The sequence below is a fragment of the Notechis scutatus genome, chromosome Z (assembly GCF_049901735.1).
Source record: "Notechis scutatus isolate UNSWTSFEM ecotype Mainland chromosome Z, rNotScu1.2, whole genome shotgun sequence".
NCBI lineage: Eukaryota > Metazoa > Chordata > Lepidosauria > Squamata > Elapidae > Notechis > Notechis scutatus.
Window position 1 is genome coordinate 46,235,476 of NC_142025.1, and position 20,011 is coordinate 46,255,486.

General features: G+C 38.9%; 1 protein-coding gene across 6 annotated transcripts in view; it reads right to left on the reverse strand.

The window, feature by feature from the left end:
* The window catches only part of MLLT10 (MLLT10 histone lysine methyltransferase DOT1L cofactor), a 144,305-nt gene extending 127,099 nt beyond the window's left edge, over positions 1-17,206 (reverse strand). The window contains exons 1-3 of one of the 6 annotated variants that reach the window (XM_087948319.1): positions 16,342-17,205; positions 10,083-10,162; positions 884-954 (exon numbers count right to left, since the gene is read on the reverse strand). In XM_087948319.1, the coding sequence (XP_087804445.1) occupies positions 884-937 (54 nt within the window). In that variant the 5' untranslated portion in view covers positions 938-954; positions 10,083-10,162; positions 16,342-17,205. Of the gene's footprint in view, positions 1-883; positions 955-10,082; positions 10,163-15,736; positions 15,950-16,341 lie in introns of those variants that run through there. The other 5 variants (XM_087948322.1, XM_026675715.2, XM_026675714.2 and 2 more) reach the window with 5 other exon arrangements.
* Between the last annotated feature and the right edge of the window lie 2,805 nt (positions 17,207-20,011).

Sequence of the window (20,011 nt, forward strand, 5' to 3'; positions counted from 1 at the left end):
TTCCACTAAGTGTAGCTCTTCCGCTGAAGGAATTTCAAACTCCTTTTGTTCTTTCTGACATGGGATACAGTACAGGGGAGCCTATGGGTGGTTATCAGGGCATTCTAACAAATGTCTGAGACTCCAGGTTCTTACTTTCAGTTTGTATGACTATGGTTAGTTTTTGTAATTTATCACAGTTATGAACCACCCAGAGATGTGCTCTAAGATGGGCAGTTATACAAATACAGATAGTCCTCATATTTATAACCTTGAAGTACAAAGCAAAGGAAAGCTGAAATAAGATCATGAATAGTGGCAATTTCACTTAGTGATCACTTCACTTAATAACCAAGTTGCCAGGCCCAGTTAAATGAAAACCACCTGCATTTTAAACTAAATATATACTGGTATATACATTTACTCAAAATGTAAATTGTTTGCTTAGTGCAATCTTTCCATATAGTAGAGATTTATACAAATACAGCGAGGACCCCATTGTGTTTTCTATTCCTTTCCTAATGCTTTCTCACGTTATCTTTTCACATACTATATTATTAAATACAGATTTATTTTTCTATAAGACAGTACTTCAGGTGGCTTTGCGTTACTTATATTCCTCTAATTACAATCATTCTTTAAATAATTTTTACAACTTCACATTCAAGGCTTATGTCCCTGTACAAAGTCTCAAACTGCAAATACCTTAAGCTAAAGATTCTAACCTTGAGTTGCTAATGTAGCAGAACCAAAGGAACAATAGTCATCTGACACCTAGTGGTGTAGTAGGGTGGTGGTGTAAATTCACAGACAACCAATCAAAGAACTGAAGCGATACCTAAGCAACCAGTTTTTCACTGTGGTCTGTGAGATTCACGTACATGGATTAGTAACAACTTCTTACCTGGAAGAGAGTCTTGCCATAATAGGGATAGCCCTTCCAAACTTGCGACTCCATTGAAATAGAGATCCAGTCTACAAAAAGATATGAATGGGGGAAAACTGGACCCATGTGGCTACCCAGCATAAGTTCACTATACAATCGCCATAAGGGAAAGATACTAATGCTACCATCAGTTTTGAAAAGTGAGCACAAGAAAAAAGGAAGCATGGCAGTTTTGCTAACTCATAACAAAACATGATTGCCACTTATATTTGGAGAATGCTAAGGGATAAACTGTGGCCTTTAAATGGCGTAAAAAAACCAGAAATAAAATTTGCTTCCAGCAAAAGAATATCTTGCACTCCAAGTAAAATATGAGAACATTGTAGACATAAAAAACTCAGTGACTTGAATGAATGGCAAAATGTGGCACTATAATGTTCTGATTCAGTTGGAAGATTAATACTGATTTTGGAAGGAAAGAACTTTATGGATAAAGATAATCCTATCATACTGCCTGCCTTATGAAACAGCATTCTCATGGGAGTTCCAGATAGTTTGACCTTATTAGCCTTTCTTAAAGTATTAAAAGCCAAGCTATTCCCCCAAACTTTGGACCCCAGAGGTTAAGAAGGTCCTGATTTGTGTAGTTCAATTTATTTATTTATTATTGGTTCTGGCTGGAATGGGCATTGGTATAATTACCTGAAACGCCCTTTCTATCTATGGTGCAAGAGAGTCCAGGATGGGTTAGACTCCTCCCTATTACATCATAGAGCTGAGTCTGCCATATAAAAGACCAGCCTCTAACCAGGTCCCCCAGCTTTGGCGAAGATACAGACTCAGACTCTGAGTGTCTAAGGAAGCAAGGAACAATATTGTTAGAAAAAAACCCTGCGCCCAACAGTACTGGATATAATAAGGATGGGGCTGGACTCTCTTGCAGCGTAGATAGAAAAGGCGTTCTCAGGTAATTAAACCAATGCCCATTCTCCTATACGCTGCTTCGAGAGTCCAGGATGGGACATACCAAAGCCAACATGTCCACAGGAGGGCCCATGTCCGGGGGTTTATTTCATCTGAGGGACAACTCTTTGAAGCACCTTTCTTCCGAAGGCCGCATTTGCCGAAGCGAAGGAATCAATTCACTAATGTCTAATGAAGGGAGATGGAGATGCTCAGGAAGCCGCTCTACATATTTCCTCTAGCAAAGCTTGAGTAGCCCAAGCCCAAGTAGCAGCACTCCTGGTGGAATGCACTGTGAGTCTAGCCGGCACTGGAATGGAAAGAGTGATGTAGGCTTTGGCAATACAGGATCTAATTCACCTGCTTAAGGTGGGAGGGCAGGCCTTGCAATCCATTGAATTATGGGAGAAACAAATAAGGCTTCGGTTTTCTGGAATGTGGACGTACATTTGATGTAAATACATAAAGCCGTTTTAACATCTAGCTTATGCCATTTGTGTTCTAGATCATGGGTAGGATTAGGGCAGAAATCTGGTAGCATGATTTCTTGGGCCCTATGAAACCAGGTATTAACTTTAGGGACAAAGGTGGGGTCCAAACGCAGGAACATCCCGTTGTCATGGAAGGAACAGAGATCCTCCCTGATTGATAGAGTTGCAAGCTCAGACACCCTCCTCCTAGCCAAATAATGGCGACCAGAAAAACTACCTTATAAGTTAGGAACTGAAGTGAAACTGATCTGAGGGGTTCAAAAGGTGATCCTGTTAATGCCTGCAGCACCTTGGGTAACTCCCATGGGGGATATTAGTGGATCGCCGGTGGGCAGATATTAGCAGCTCCTATCAGGAACCTCCGCACAGAAGGGTGATGTGACAGGGATGAAAAATGATCCCAGTGGATAACGGTCGATAGCATCGCCACCTGGCGGCGGAGAGTATTGGGTGAAAACCCCCTATCCAACCTGTCCTGAAACAACATTAGAACATCAGCTACAGACGCTGTGGTGGGAACCCAGTCCTCCTTTTGGCACCACTGGCAGAAAACCTTCCATGTGGCATCATAAATGCATGTCGTGGGAAGTTTATGTGAGGCCTGAATAGTGAGGATGACTCAATCCGGAATGTTCGAATCTCTCAGGAGTTGCCACTCAAATGCCACACGATTAGATGGAACCACTGTGGCTCCGGATGCACCAGGGATCCCTGGAGAAGCGAGACCCTTTGGTCTGGGATTCTCCAATGGTGGGCAACCGATAGGTTCACCAGATCCACAAACCAGGTCTCCTGGGCCAATAGGTGCCAGGAGAATTAGCTCTGCCTTCTCCTCCAACATCTTCCGAATGACCGCTGGAATGATTGGAAGAGGGGGGAAGGCGTAGAGGAGACCAGGGGGCCATCTGTTCCGAAGCGCATTGGCCCCCTCCGCTCCCTGAGTGTAGAATCTGGTGAAGTATCTGCTTACCTGAGCATTCAGGGGAGATGCAAACAGGTCTACAGAGGAAGTACCAAACCTGATGGACAGTTCCCTGAACAGAGAGGGGTGGAGACTCCACTCCAAATGGTCGACCACACTCCAACTCAGCCAATCGGCCTGAGAGCTGTCGATCCCGGAAATGTGATCCACCCTGATGGACAGAAAGTTCCTCTCCGCCCAACGCCCTAGACGTTCGGCTTCCCTCATCAAGGCCCTGGACTTTGTTTCCCCCATCTGTTGACGTGTGCCTTTGCAGCCACATTGTCTGTCATCACCAATACATGTCACCCTTGAACAGAAGTGTTTGAGGGCCAGGAAGATAGCCCTGAGTTCCAACCAGTTTATCGGACAAGACCCCTCTGCCAATGACCAATGTCTCTGGGCCATCTCGCTGTCCAGCAAGGCCCCCCAGTCCTGGAGGCTGGCATCTGTTGTGATTATCAATCTGTCTGGCTCTTTGAATGGATGCTCCCTGCAAAGTGCTGGAGACTGCCACCAGCGGAACGAGTGTAGAACATCTACACCCTGAAGAGTCAGTGAGTGCAATCTTGCCCACGGGACGATACCAATGCAAGAGATCATCTTTCCCAGCAGTCTGGAAAGAAAAGGCAAGGGGAGATTGTAGGACAGATTGGTATGATGTGGACTGGATTAAGATGTCGTCCAGGTAACACTGACGTCTGACAGGAACCGCTCGAAGGATAGCCACCAATGCTGCCAGTACTTTGGTGAAAACTCTGGGAGCCGACGACAGCCCAAAAGAAAGGGTCCGGTACTGGAAATGCCTACACTGATAAGAAAAATGAAGAAACTGGCAGTGATGATGCCAGATAGGCATGTGGAGGTAGGCTTCCGTAAGGTCTATGGAAGAGAGGAGGTCGCCCCGAATGGTTTCTAGGATGGAATGCAAGGTCTGCATTTTGAAACGTCTGTATGGGATGAACCTGTTTAAAAACTTCAGATCTAGGATTGCCCGCCACCCCCCAGATGCCCTTGGATCCACAAAAAAGCCTGTAATAAAATCCTCGCCCTTACTGGTGCACAGGAACTGGTTGAATGGCCCTAATATCAACAAGATGCTAGATGGCTGATTCCATTAGGGCCCTTTTGGCCCCATCCCGTGATACGGGGCAGGTCACAAAATACTCTGGATGAAGTGAAAGGAATTCTAGTTGCAGACCCGATCTGATTGTATTGAGGAACCAGGCATCCGATGTAGACTCCTCCCATCTGGTGATAAAGAAGGCCAGACGATCTCCGATGGGAGGGGGGAACAGGAGATTATTTGGAGTGTCAGAAGGCATGGCCCCCTCCTCCTCGAAAGGGCCGTCTACCTGTATATTGGTGCTGTTATCAGTTATTCGCCTCAGGGCACTGCTCCTGGCTGTGAGGAAAGGCCCTCTGATGACAGGAGAAGCAAGGGGAAGGTTGGGCCCGGAAAGATGAGGGACAGAAGTAAGGGGTTGGGTGGGAATACGCCCTCTTACCCATCAAGGAGAGGACCTTCCTCTTATCCCTGGTCTCGATCAAATATGGATCCAGGCCCTCACCGAAGAGTTTCTCACTCACATAAGGACCCGATGCCAGCTTCCACTTAGAGCATGATTCGGATTGCCAGTTCTGGAGCTAAAGTAGTCATCTAGCTGTGGTCGAAGATAGCTCCGGAGGCGAATTTTGCTGAATTCAGAGTGGCATCCGCCGTAAATTCAGCCGCTGCAATAATTTTGTTTAGATCTTGGTGATGTCTAAAATCAGATGGAGGAAGGTGCTTCTGTAACTGATGCAGCCAGCGGAGTGAGGCTCTGGTAAAAAATGATGCTGCTGTCGATGCTCGGACAGCCCAAGCTGAGGCCTGATGGTTACGTTTGAGCATTTGCTCTGATCTTTTGTCCTCAAGCTTGAGCACGTCCTCTGTTTCGGTGGGGGTGCCAGATGAGGAGAAGGAGGCCACTACTGGAGCATCCACCAAAGGGACTACCAGGGTAGATGCCAAGGCTGATCCTAATTATAGAAACGCCTATCGTATGATGAAGGTCTAGGCCCAGCAGCAGGGGTGGCACACTGTTCTTCAACAAGGTCCAAAAATAACAGAGGAGAGGAAGAACCTCTGTGTGGACCATAGGTTTAGAGAAAAGAGTATCCCCTTGGGTTGAAGGATCCCTCTGGGGTTCAGGTACCACCTCTTCTGGGGTGAATTGGGCAGTGACCAAGGCTTTCTCTAATAGGGGTTTAAATAAGGCTGGCTTAAAGACCGCCATTGAGGAGGGCTGGTCCTGGAGGAAAGTTTCAGCCTCAGAGATATATAGATCTCTGATCTCACCCTCTTCCTCCTCTGACCCGGAGGAGTGGCTATGTCTGAGGGGAGTGAGTAATCCCTTTCCCCATAACCCCACCAATCAGATTGAGTAGAGGGCCTACCAACCTCCTGAGGTCTAAGGTATTCCCTGTGTCTAGGAGGGGCTCCTAAAGAGGGATTGGGGAACCAATCTTGTTCACTCCCCAGAGGGTGAAAGAGCTGTTGAAAGCCCTGTGCTAATCCTTATTGAAGAGACTACTAGGGAAATGCTGGAGGAACCACTGCCTGAGTGGGCTTCTCCAGAAAGTGGGCCAGCAGCAGTGGGGGTGAAGGTAGCTTCAAGCCTACGTCTAATGCTACTCTAAGTGGGCTGGTTGGGAGGTGGAATTGTAGTGGCCTGAAGAAAATGGGGTCCTGATTTGCTAAGGTCTTGAGGACCCCCTTCCTCCTCTGTTACCATAGCAGACCAGGTTTGGGTACAGGAGAAGGAAGAAGAATGGACTCCCTCTTTCCTGGGCCCCACAATTTGGCCAACCTGTGCTTCCATTGGAAGGGAAGCCTGCTGCAAACGTCCCCTCATTTGGTCCAAAGTTTTAGTAAACTGCCTCTCAAGGGCAGCATGCCTCCTTCTTTCAGCCTTTAGTTCAGCTTGGGAAACTTTCTTTGGAGCAAAGGTTTTGGCCCTGATTTTTTGCCACTGCTTTCCTTTGAGCTGACTGGCCATGCTGCCTCTTCCTCCCTCCCCCTTCCTTCTGGGCCGGGGTGTGTGTGCCTCTAATCCAGAGGCTTCTGTCTGCTTGAAGCCTCCATAATCAAACAAAGGGTACACTAGAGGTGCTGGAAGCAACACTCAATATGTGTCCCCTGATCTCACTCGGATAGTTCTCAGAAATATTGCCACAAGATAAGACAAACCAATGCTTCTGGCCAATTAAAATGGCCCTTGTGCTTTGTGCTGAGGTAATAAAATGGCTGCCTGCACTAGGAGAAATTGTTGGAGGGCCGTTGTCACTTTATAGGCTCTAAGAGCCCCAAGCGAAGAGAGAAACCCAGGAGCGAACGTTTTAGCCTCAGAGCAGCTGTGTGTCAGAGGCTTGACATCAAACCTGCAACCTTTTCCAGCTAATTGCTAGCTACGATCCTTAACTATGCTTCCAAGACACAAGGCTCGTTTTGACTAGGAGCTGAGTCAAAGCTGGGGGACCTGGCTAGAGGCTGGTCTTTTATACGGCAGATTCAGCTCTGTGACATAATAGGGAGGAGTCAAACCCATCCTGGACTCTCAAAGCAGCTTATAGGAGAATGAGGCAGTGTAGGCTTTTTAGAAAGTTTTGAATCTTAAAGAGGAATTTTTTGAGGCCAACAATAGTGCAACACAAACATAAGTATCTTCTACAGGAGACAGAGATCAAGCAGATCTCTCAGACAAGGAAGCTGCCAGGCAATTTTGGAGATATAGTGGGAGGTATAAAGAAGAACAAAGGAGTTACGATAATTTTGGACTGAAACAATGATTTTGATGAGCCTGTTTAATACATGCCCAACAATGCTGATAAGTAAATGAGTCCTGAGAGTCATGACACTGAAAACTTGCAGTAGAAGGATATTCTGACCTGTTGAACATATATATGGAGTTTTGAAGATAATTTTAAGAATTCTGAAGAAAAAAAGTTTTTAAAAGAAAGAATTTATGCAAAGGAGAAAAATAATAATCTCAAGCATAAATATGCAAATACTGTGATGGTTAAAGCAATCAAAAAGCTTGGCAGGAGCCATACCTTGTTGAGTGACATATTTGTCGGATGGACTTGCCACCAAGCAACACAAGAACTCTAAAGGTTCTGAGCAGGATTCTGCATAATTGTATCCACAATAATACATGTAATAAAAACATGGAACAGAACTTAAAATCAAACCATGTACACTACATATAAAAATTAAATCAAGAACTAGTTACAAGCAAAATAGATTAATATTTACAAGTACATCTTGACCGAAGGCTACAGTATATAAATGGAAATGATGACAGTAAAAAAAATGCAAGTAATTCAGCATTCTTCCTTGCAAACTTGAACATCTATTGTTACAATAATATTTCAGGTACTGAAATTAATCTGTATAAGGACCTTTACATTTACAGTTCTAATTTATTCTTAGAAGATGAAATGGAACAAATATTAGTATGGGAATAGACAAAACCACTACAAAAATAGTTACCTTGACCCAAGTCCTGTTGAGGATCCTTTCAAAAGCTTTACAAAAATGATCAAAATGGATTACAGTAACTATAGTTATTATACTACATTTAAAGTTCTTTTTCTAATCATGGATAAAATGCAAGACTCAGCCAGAAATCTGTATTTATTGTATCAGCTATCTAAATATCCAACTTTATAAAAATAAAAGAGTGATGCATTTTAAAAAAAACTGAGAGGCATACATGCATTCCAAATCATTATTACTGTCCTTTCTCTGAAAATTGCTTGATTTAGTAAACCATCTACATTTCCATAAATGTTTCATCTCTCTTTGAGCAAAGAGCTTTTCAAAACAGAAAAACCATAAAGAATGCAGTATTCAGCATCACTACACAAAAAGATCATACAGATCCACATTTCAGCTCTCTTTCAATGTCCATATTGCTAACCACAATCAGACTGTCCCCAAAGGAACAGGAATTGAGCTCTAACACCACAATCAATCTTGTCCACAGTGAAAATAAAGCATAGCATAGCATGATGTGTGAACCCAGCCTATTGTTTCATCTGTTTGAGTAAGAAGCTACTATAATTCATCTAAAGCAACACCATACCATATACACTAAAAATGCATGCCACCAAAGAACTTAACTGACTCACAAGAAAACAATGAGCTAAACTGCATCTAGATGTAGTAGATATCAAGTCCATCAAAACATCAAATAATTGGAAAAAATACAATATTAAATCACCCATTTAATACAGTAACAAATATAAAAAATAGCAATCAACTGCAATAGAACTGAGCTGAATTCTTAAGCTTCATTGCATCCTCACTTATTTCTTATTAAATAAATATGGTAAATAAATCAGTCAACGAATCTATTGCCAATAATAGGCTAAGTATTCTTTCAGATTTATATAAGACAATGAGAATGTTACAGAAACCTACTATATAGTAGACAAAGAGAAATCATAAAGAAAGAGCTCTGTTCTTGTACATAGAAAATGTAAATCTAGAAAATAGAAAGCAAATCCTACAATATAACCTAATATTTATAATTGTATCTTACATCATGCACTAAAGTAACCTTTTTCAATTAAGTATAATCCCAACATAATAGTAACCCAATTCTCAGTAATGTAATTATATAATTTAGAAACTATAGTACCAATGCATCTATGTAGCATAGATTGGTGAAATACTGCAGATCAGAAAACAGAAAACAGCTTCCACTATGTAAGCTGTTAGCTATGTAAGTTATTTCAGAATTTATATTAAACTAACATAATTACAAAACCAGTTTCAGAAGTTTGAAATTAACCTACTTTAACATAACTCTCAATTTGCATAAATAAAAAGATAATTATTTCTCCCATTAATACACTAAAGAAGGGAAAACAGAACAGAAGACCTACTGAGATTCTTTCTATTTGTGTATGCTATATTAAGTTATGGTTTAGCATGATGTACAAGTACAAGCATCTTTAAAATTTTATTAGTTTTTCCCAAACATTTCAGTGCTATAATTTTGAAGTTACAGATTCTGATCTACCACAACAGTGGATCTTCTTTGCCAGTTTCAAAAAAAATAGTTTAAAAGAAAATAGGAATTTAACATTCCATGCATATATCCAGTCAAAATTAGCTCTTTTTTTATACCACTTCCAACAATAAACTATCAGAATGCATTGACATATTAGCAGAAGTTATCTTTTGGAACTGTGATTCTTATGCCCAAGTATCCATATGCCCATTACAGCCATTACAGAGTTCCATAATGTATTTATAATAGTCTCAGTTTTTATGCAAAAACCAGAAACTACAAAAACCAGAAGTTACAAGATGCTTCCATATTTTCAAGTTCTAATAGATTTGGCATCTAGATTATTTTTCAATTTATAGCAGAAATTCAAAGAAAAAGGAAATGAAAATTGCACTTTTACTCTCAAATCATTTTCCCCTCTGAAGGGGTAGGGGTAGAGATAGGAAGGAATATAGCCATGGAATATATATATTGTTTAAAGTAAAAATGGGTGTCCTGTCTAATTTTCTATACTCTGAAATTAAAACAAGAACTAATTAAAACATCCAGGGAAAAATAGAAAAATAGAATGTTTACTCTAGAATGTTTACTCTTTGAAACTTATTTACTCCCATTATTGACTAATGAAAGGGAAACTATCATTCCCTGATAAATATAATTCATTTTCAATATGCATATATATCTGCCAGTAGAAATAATTATAAATATGCTGTAAGTTATACCAAATAATTCAGACTTACCACTCTGGCTGCTCTTTCCTGAGATTCACATTTTCTACAAAACCAAGGTCCAGTGGGTACTTGCACAATTCCGTAGCATGCTGTTTTGGGGACAAAAACCAATATATGCAGATATATTACTGACCTATACCCAAAATATACCACTGAATTAAATTACCTGCAATATAATTTATTTATATATAAATATTGAGGAAGGCAAGTAATTTATACATATTAAATACATATTTAGAAATTTCTTGTTAATTCTATTTAAAATGTTACAATTATTCTATGTACACTAATACAAGGTGTTTTACCTTGAAAATTATTTTGATAAATAAATTTTTTGCCCTTGAAATAAACATTTTCCCCTTGGAATTTGATTAGTCCTTTTTTTAATAGAGCATGTTAATAGATACCGTATAACAAATTCTAACTAAAGAAATAGTTTAAATCAAATCCTCAGCTTTAATTTAAGTTGTTAAATTGAGGGTTCCCCCAACAAAGGGCTTCTTTTTTTAGATCTATCAAAGCATATAATCTAATAACCCATCCCCTAAGCTAGTTTTTTTGTAGGGATTGGGTTTTTTTTTTCTGTTCAATTGTTTCCAATTCTCGGAAACTGCTGTTTTCTTGGCAAAGTTTTGCCATTGCCTTCTTTCTAGGGCTGAGAAAAGTGATTGACAAGGGTTTCTCAACTGGCTTTATGCCTAAACTCACTGTCTCCTGGTTTCTGGCCTTAACCACTACATGAAATTAAGAGTGAGAATAAGAAAGAGTATGTTGAAAGTCACAAGAATACTGTGGAGCTAAAATGGAGACAAATGTTTGAAAGGGGAAATCAAACCATTATAAGACTAATAATGGATAAAAAATTCAATTTGATGAATTGATTTTTAATCAAGTAATCTGGTACAAAAAGCAGAGGAAGAAAAACAGATGTGTTCATTTATAGGTCTTCAAGTTATACATGATACTATTCTCAATTGTAGCTTTAGCATTAATAAACATCATCTTTGTCTACTAGTATTATTATGCTCATGTTTCTGATAATCTATTAAACAGTATTGCTGATTATTCTTCAAAATCCCTTGTATATATATATATATATATATATATATGTTCCAAAATCTCATTGTACAACAATCAAATTTAACAAACCTATATTCCTACATGTCTTTTACCTTCCAACTAGCTACTTATACTTCCATCAGTATTATAATATTGTAAGTTCCATTAATAAGTATACCACAATAAAACTATTGTAATCAATGTATTGGTGCTACTACAGAATGCTGTTCCCAGCATTAGGAAACAGGTTGTCCCATATATACTTTATCACATTTCATCATGAAAGTAACATCTGCCAATTCTATTTATTCCTTTTATGTTTGTAGACACACCACTCTTTTAGTTGTAGGTTTTAAATTGAGGGTATGTATGTATGTATACATGTATGCAAATAAATGCTCTGAAATTCATATGCCATTGGTATAACTGAGTATAGAAATCGCTACTGTGAAGATTGAAGATTATGGAATATCTGGACCATGACAATTGTACAGCATAAAATCCAACAATCTCATAAAGCAAAAGTAATTGTGATGTGACTAAAAACATCTAGTTTAGTTATACAGATGATACCTTGGTACTCATCATTAAATGGTTTCAGGAGGCACAAAGAAAACAAAAAACAATGAGTACCAAACATTTTTTTTCCCATAATGTAGTGAGTCACAAGGCAGCTGCCAACAGGTTCTAGTTTGTGCACTGAATAGCAAACAAACTATATAGTTCAAAGACTAAATTTTTGCATCAAAATGTGTTGAGTTTCAAAGCAATTGAGAATCAAGGTACCACTGTATAGATTTTACAGCAGTTTTAATTTATCACTTGGCATCATAATAGCATTTGAATCAAATGCATATTAATTTGAAAATTAAGTTGGAATGAATTCATTTGAATTTACCACTAAAGTTTACATAACTTGTTCAGTTATACCTACACCTTATATTACTCTATTTTCATTTCTAGCTCCCCTTCTCTTTATCTAATAGAATAGTGATGGTCTTACATGCAGACTGATCTGAAAATAAGATCAGTAGGTTGAGCAAGTCTGCTTTTTGTAAATACGATTAAATAATAAAATAACATCAGACATGACAATGATGTGGACTGCACAAAGAAGTTAAAGTGCTTGTATCTCTACTGTTGCCTTCAGAAAACAACATATTTACTAAATACTTGAAAATAAAAAATGGATACATAAATTAGGAAGTGGTTACAAAGGAAACATACAGACAAGTAGTCAGGAATTGTAATATGGAATTGGAGTCAGAAAACAAAAGAATAAACTGAGTCAGAGAAGGATGCTATTAATAATTTCCTAGCACACTTAAGATACTAACTGATGTTTTAGTTGAATACTTAGTTATTATTTTTGAGAAATCTTAAATAATTGACAAAATGCCAAATGTCTGAAAAGCAGCAAATGCTGCCCATCATCAAAAGGGGAAAAACAGATATAGAAAACTGACCTAGATCTAATATCACATCTGAGTTCAATATCTGTTTAATCTGGCATCAACATTTGGAAAAAGTTTTGAAATTATTGTAAAAAGATTATAAGGTTCTTGAAAACTATGTAGCAATTATCAAAAGTTAGATAAATACTAAATCTAAATATAGAAATAACTTCCTTAATAGATTATGGGAATTCTGTGAACATAATATATCATGATTTCAGCAAATCATTAGATAAAATAACACGTGACATGCTGATGAGCAACCAAAGCATGATGATTATTATTATTAATCAGATATATTACAGCTGCCCCATTCCGAAAGCATGGGCTGGATGACATATAATTAAGGGGGATACAAAGCTGACTCAAAATTGAACTCAACAAAGCACTCAATGCTTTCCTTAGCAAATTGGATAGTGTATCTACAGCACTTGGACACCACACAGGGAAAAAAATAATCTTGGCAAGTTAGATATTGGCTGAGTGTAAAATAATGAGAATTAACAGAAACAAGAGCAAATTTCATCACTTAGAAAAAGGATTCTCTGCACAAGCACTGAATAGAGAATATCTGGCATGGTACATGCGAGAAAGTACTTGATAAAGTGTTTAACTGTAAATTAAATATAAGCCAGCTGTGGGATATAATTGCAAAAAAGTATAATGCAACTTAGGTTACATCAACAGAAATATAATTTCTGAATCACAGCAAATAACCATTCCAATGTATTCTGCTTTGTATAGGCATTACTTAAAGCACTTGTACAGTTCTGGGCACACACGTTAAATATTCATAAAAATTGAACAGATCCAGAGAAGGCAACAAGGATGATCAGGGGAATAGAAAACGTTACATGAAGAAAGACTGAAGGACTTGGGTAAGGTCAGCCATAAGAAAGCCAGCTGAGGGGTGCTGATAGCATTCCTAAAAGATGTTACATAAAAAAAGTTAAGATTTGTTTTCTTTGATATCAGAGTACATATTTGGAATAATAGATTTAAGTTATAGGAGGGCATAATTCCACTAAATGATAGGAAAAAAATTCAAACAGCAAAGGCAGTTTGATAATGGATCTAATTATCCAGATAGGTTAATGGGTTTCTTGACTAGATAACTACCAGTCCTTTTTTGGATACTGTAGTGAATAGGTGAGTAAAGGCAATTACTTAAGCAATTCCTCCAAACTCCAGCATTCCAACCAATGACAACCATCAAGTGATCAAAAAGCCAATCAAAATTATCTGCAATTGTATGTCACAAAATATACTTGGGAATTCAAGCAAAAAATGGTAAGATATGATTAGGAGAGAAAATTCTGCCTATTCTACTTTCTGAACATTAAAAAAAAACATGTTAATGTAATTATGAGAATTGCAGATGTCATCTTTCAGGCAACAGGTATCAAATGACAGCCCACAGCCATACTCTATACATAGGTAGACTGTTCTGAATTTCCTTCTTTGCCAGTCACTCCACAATATTTCTGCAGTTTTATATTAACTTTCTTCAACTTCAAATTTCTTTAATTTTCCTACAATGGAAGATTAGAATATCAAAAGGATAACTACTCATCAGTGAAGAAATTCTTCCCTTCACCCATTAATTCCCTTAAGGAATTAATTCCTGCTACAGGAATCACTGGTTCTTAAGATGAACTTTCTCAAAAACTCTCTCTGAAGAGATACTTCATAAGGAATTTTTAAAATGCATTCTCACATTTACAATGAATTTAATTTTTCATTAGGAAAATCTTGACTATTCTGTAAATCATGAGAATGTTTTTGAAACCAAATGATGAATTAATGGAACAAACACCTCAGGCTATTTTCTAATGATACAAACTATTTCCAATTAAATTAATTGAACTTATTAATTGGACTTATTTTGAAAAACCATAGAATATATATATTTTTCAGCACAAAGTATTGTATGCAAAAAAATATTGAAGCACATAAAAATCAAATTACAGTATGCTGCAAGAGTTAGTATCATTCTCATTGTATTTTCTATTTAATTATTCTGTAGTTCCCACTGTTGGATTACATCTCAAGTATGATACATATTGCAATTTACTATAACACAGTAAGAAAATATAGACATAAATGTCTCTATAGGAGAAAAACATAAATCGTAACCATTTGCATCAAACATTAATATTTATAAAAAATGTAATATATTATTCTCACATTACTCAATATTGAGAAAATTCCCAGCAATATGCTTTCAGATGAAGCTATTTAATTTTCATTAAGGTGGGGTAAGAAACATACCTACACCACATTTATATAAGGTCACCATTTCCTCATTTCCTACCATGAAATGTCATGTTATTAAAAATGTATAGGCTTTTGGAAAATTAATAAAGACTGAAATTTCAATATCAGTTCTTCAACCTTGTTCATTATCAAGAATACATACAGCAGTTTTCAAAAAATTCTTCTACATCATTTGGAAAATTTCTCCGAAAATATCTCTTTTCTCCCAGATTATATAAAATATACAAATTTAAATTGTATAACTGCTATTTAGCAATTGCTGTTAAAAATGAGCCAACCTGCTAAAAAGACTACATATACATATATACATACAGAATATATATATATATATATATGTATGTATGTATGTATGTATGTATATGTATATGTATATGTATATGTATATATGTATATATACATATATACATATATATATACATACATACATACAAAGACATTTTGTTTACAGGAAGGGCATCCTGTCAAAAGTTCTAACAAATGTTTTTAATACAACTAAATTCCTTATACCTTTTGTGCTGTGATATACAGCTATAAGTGAACCCAACTTCTTCCAAAAGTAAAAGAAACAAGAACACCAAAATACAGACAGATGCACACTGTGCTCATTATAGCCAGAAAAACAGCAACACAGCTGGTCACCAGCCAATTGCACTCCCTCCAGTAATCCAAACAAATCTATCATCAAAGGCTAAGTAATTCTACAGCGGCCCTTTTTCTCCCTTCCTCCATCAAGCTCCAACCACAAACAGGAAGTCTTCCTATCCAGCCGACGCGATCCAGCTTAATGACACTTTGGCAAGCGTGGAATAGAAGGAGGGGGAATGGGGGGAGATGTCACATGATATCTAACTCTCCCTTGGACGAACACTTTACCTAGTTCCACGTCTCGTTTAAGAATAGAAGTCTGCGTAAGGGAAGGAGCAAGCTTTCTATCGGCACGCAAACGGGAAAACGTATTCCAATTGAGGGGGCGCAGTCCGAGAATTGCAAATCGGTCTTCCCCTACGCCTAACTCTGCATTCGTGGACTATTTTGCTAATGACCAGCCCTTTCCTACCCTGCCTGCTTTCTAACCAGAGGGCGGAGGAAGGGGCAGGCACATGCAGGATAAGGAAGTAGCGACCTAAGACGACACGCGCAACTGACTCGTGCAATTCCCGAACAGAAGGAAAGCGAACCCTTCCCAACTGTTGCACAACACACAACGTCCTACCATTGTTGTTGTTGTTGTTGTTTAAAAAAAAAACCACCCTAAAACACTTCTTGCGAGCAGGCAAGAGACAAGCCACTCGATCTTTGCTATAGGGCGCAGACAGCAATAACGCGCATAGGTATACATACTCCAAAAAGGGTAATCGGGGCTAAGATGAGGCTGAAGGGTTGTGAGGGCGAAGGAAGAAAGGAAGGCCGCAGGAAGCAGCTTGCCCGTGTAAATGGGCGGCGGAACGGGGGTGGCCGAGGCGGGCCCTCTCACTCACCTTGATGCACTGCGACATTGCAGCCATGCCCGTCGCAGTAAACCAGCGGGTTCTCGGCCCAGCCCCTCTCGTCGGAGCACACGCAGCAGCCGCCGATCATCTCCTTCATGCTATTGGAGAACTCGCCCTCCAGTGACACAGGCAGCAACAACGGCTCGCTAGAGACCATCTAAGGGTTAAAAACACCGTCAGCACGACACCACACACCGCCAGAGAGAGACCCCCGTGGCCTCCGGTGCCTTTTCCCCCAACAGCACTCGGTTTTCAGTCACTCAGCCACCGCCGCCGCCAGTACCGCCTCCATAACAGGGATGTCGGACCCATGGCCGCTGGAAGCAGCAGTGGTGCTGGCGGCGGGGAGGCGAGGAAAAAAAAAAGCAGCGATGAAGAAGCTTCTTTGAAGTTCTTCCCGTGCGCGGGCTCGGCCGGGCCACTATCCGTCAGTCTTTCAGCTCAGGCAACAGGAAAGAGGCTGAAGTTACAGGCCAGCGTCGCGGCAAAAACCCTGCGGTCCACGAAGCGAGGCAATAAAGCGAGAGCAAGGCCCGTTCTACGCAGGCGCACTGCAAACCTTCCTCAGAGAAGGCCCAACTACGCGCCAGCGGCCGCAGAACCGAAGGCCTTTTCACTCCCCGGTCTTCTCTTTTTCCTCCTCCCCGCTCTTCCTCCCTCCACGCGAGAATCATGGGCCGTCTGTAGAGAGCGAGCGACTTTAACTCCAGAGTCGCGCGCACGGTGCCCACGAGCCTTCCTCTTTTTTTTTTTTTTTTTTTTGCCGTTTCCTATACGGATGCACATTCGGAGCCTGCGCGGGGAGGGAAAGAAGGGAGGGAGGAATGCACAGTCGCCCTCCCTCTTGTCTGAGGAAGTCATGCTGTGTGGAGGGACTAGGCCCCGGACAAGACGCATTCATTTTTTTACGTTTCTTGGCTGCCATACAAAGATGACACCACGCTCTTCTCCCGAGAGATGCGGGGGAGGGGGAGGAATGTTGCGCGCGCGCGTGTTTTCATTCATCTCACTTCCCCCCTTAGGCCGTTGTGATTCTTGGGGCCAACGGAGCTGATGGATTCTTGGCCCTTGGCACGGTAACACCCGCGCTGCATTTTTCCCCTCCGTGTATCTCAGATTCCTCGCAGTGGAGAGAGCGCTTCGGGCAACCAAACCTAAGGTTAGGTCAGTTGCTATCATCTGGGGCCAGCCCTAGAGATGTGATCAGACGCAGCTTTCTATTTTTGTCATCACAAGCACCCGTGCACAAGCAAAGCTCATATTTCTTATTCTGGGATATACTTTAAAAATTCAAAATAGGCTTATAATAATCTCACTGGTTCAGTTCTTTCTAATATCAGATATATGAAATTAGCAATAATTTCAGATATCTTTAATAAGAAATGACTAGCTTTTTCATGGTCACAATTAAATCTGCAAGATTCTGCTTTTTAAAAAATGTTTTGATTTTGAAAATGTGCTACATTTATAAAGAACAAGAGTCCAATGGCCTTTTATTCTAGCATAAGCTTTTCTTTATTCTATTGTACTCTTTAATCTTAATCATGTCTGCATGACACGCTTTGTCAGACTAAGGATGCAACATTAAGGAATTCCAGCAAGATTTATTTTTACCTCTTTCCCATTCATAGTCATCTCAAATTTATTTTATTCTGCTTCATCTGCAGAATTTACACATTTCGTAGTTTTTTGTTTTTTTTCATTTGTTCCAGGAAAACTACCTTCAATTAAATTACCAACAACTCAATTTGATTTGGATGCTTTTTACTTCCTTCACTTTAATTCATTCATATTTCCTAAATTCACAGGACCCTATTACATTTATTATTTTCACCCTGGTTTCACTGTATCACAGCATATCAATATGCATTTAAATTGCTAACCAAAAAAAAGAGAGAAACCAACAAATCTGCCTCAGACTCTTAAGATACCTGACTTTTCTTGCTACCTAAGGTAATTTGAAAGGGCATATTTTTCAGTTTTTAATAAATACTTTATTTGTTTATATATAAAAATATCAGGAGAAATTGAAGGTAATCAGCTTTAATAGTGGGTGATCTGAGGAGGCAGGGTGGGGGTGGGGTGTAAAGGGGCCTGCACATCTCTACTTTGTATAGCAGCTTTTTAAAAGCTCACAATGTATGTGATGATTATTTTGTATCTATTATGAGCAGTTATGACTTAAAAAAAGGAATTGTAAAACTACATGATTAGATTGGTATGCAAAAGCATTAATATATGTCTGGAATAAGTCTTGAATTTAATGAAACATCAAAAAATGCTCAGTAAAGAGCTGCAGCTTTACAGCATTCTCTCTTCTCTGCTATTTCAAGCTTACCACTTTCAACTTTTCTATTTAAAGGCTGCTAATTTTATACAGAAGATGAAAGGAAAAACACAAGATACCACTGATCTGACCATCACATTAAATGATAAGCAGGACAATTTTCTGCATCACTTGGCAATGTTTATGTTTTTGCAAACCTGCCTTATTTACCAATAGTTTAGTTACAGTATTAAATAAAGTATCGTCCTATAACATTGCCCTAAATATATTAAATGGATTGCCCTCTTTTAGGTACATACATTGTGAGTACATACATTTACATACATTGTGAGCTTTTAAAAAGCTGCTATACAAAGTAGAGATGTGCAGGCCCCTTTACACCCCACCCCCACCCTGCCTCCTCAGATCACCCACTATTAAAGCTTGTACTTTGCATGTAGGGTATCTTGGCTAAAGTTTTGCTGTCCTTGAAAATCTAAAGTGAATGTTTCTAAATAGATGACGGAAGACAAGGAAAGGAAAACAATGAGTGTCATTTCCTTCAGAAAGCATTACTGAACAGTGATTAACATAGCAATTTGTCATTTAAATATTCCCCAATATAATGCATAGCAGAAATCTTTTGGGGGAACTTGAAACATAGTAATTTTCTTATAAATTACTTTTCTGTATTAGTGCACCAGCATGCAGAGCAGTAAGAAAATTCTATAAATGAAAAATGATACTTAAAACCATATAGCATTGTTTTAAAGAGTGTTTTAGCCCTTAAAGAAAATTATTTGGACATTACAAATATGTGATATTTATTATCGTAAGTAAGCATCAATTTTAATAAAATATTTTTAAAATATTAGATTGCTGGGATCCTATTAACATGCTTGCATGTACACAAGCACATTATGCACATTTACTACAAAATAAGTCCCATTTAGCAGAAATTTCTGAGTAAACTATGCACTGCCAGTTCCATGACTGGGGGATTAAATCCATTTACATCTAAATGTTTCCATATGAAGTCTAGTCCTGTGCATATTGACTCAGAAGTAAATCCTACTACATTAAATCCTACAGTATTTTCAAGTACATATACTACATAGCATTACTTCCTGTATTTATGTAAACAGTAATTCCATAATCCTAATTTCTATAAAGATATTTTTATTATTTAGCACCAACAAGATAATGGTTCAAATGAGATTGTAATCTTAAATACTGTGGTACTTAAATATTAACTGATTTATTTATATTTCTTTTCTACATCAAATCCACATATATTCTGTGGTTTTTAATTGAGATCAACACAAAAACAATCACTTTGCTACAAAGTAGCCCTAGTGTCACCAGGACAATGTTCTTAAACAAGTCATTCTT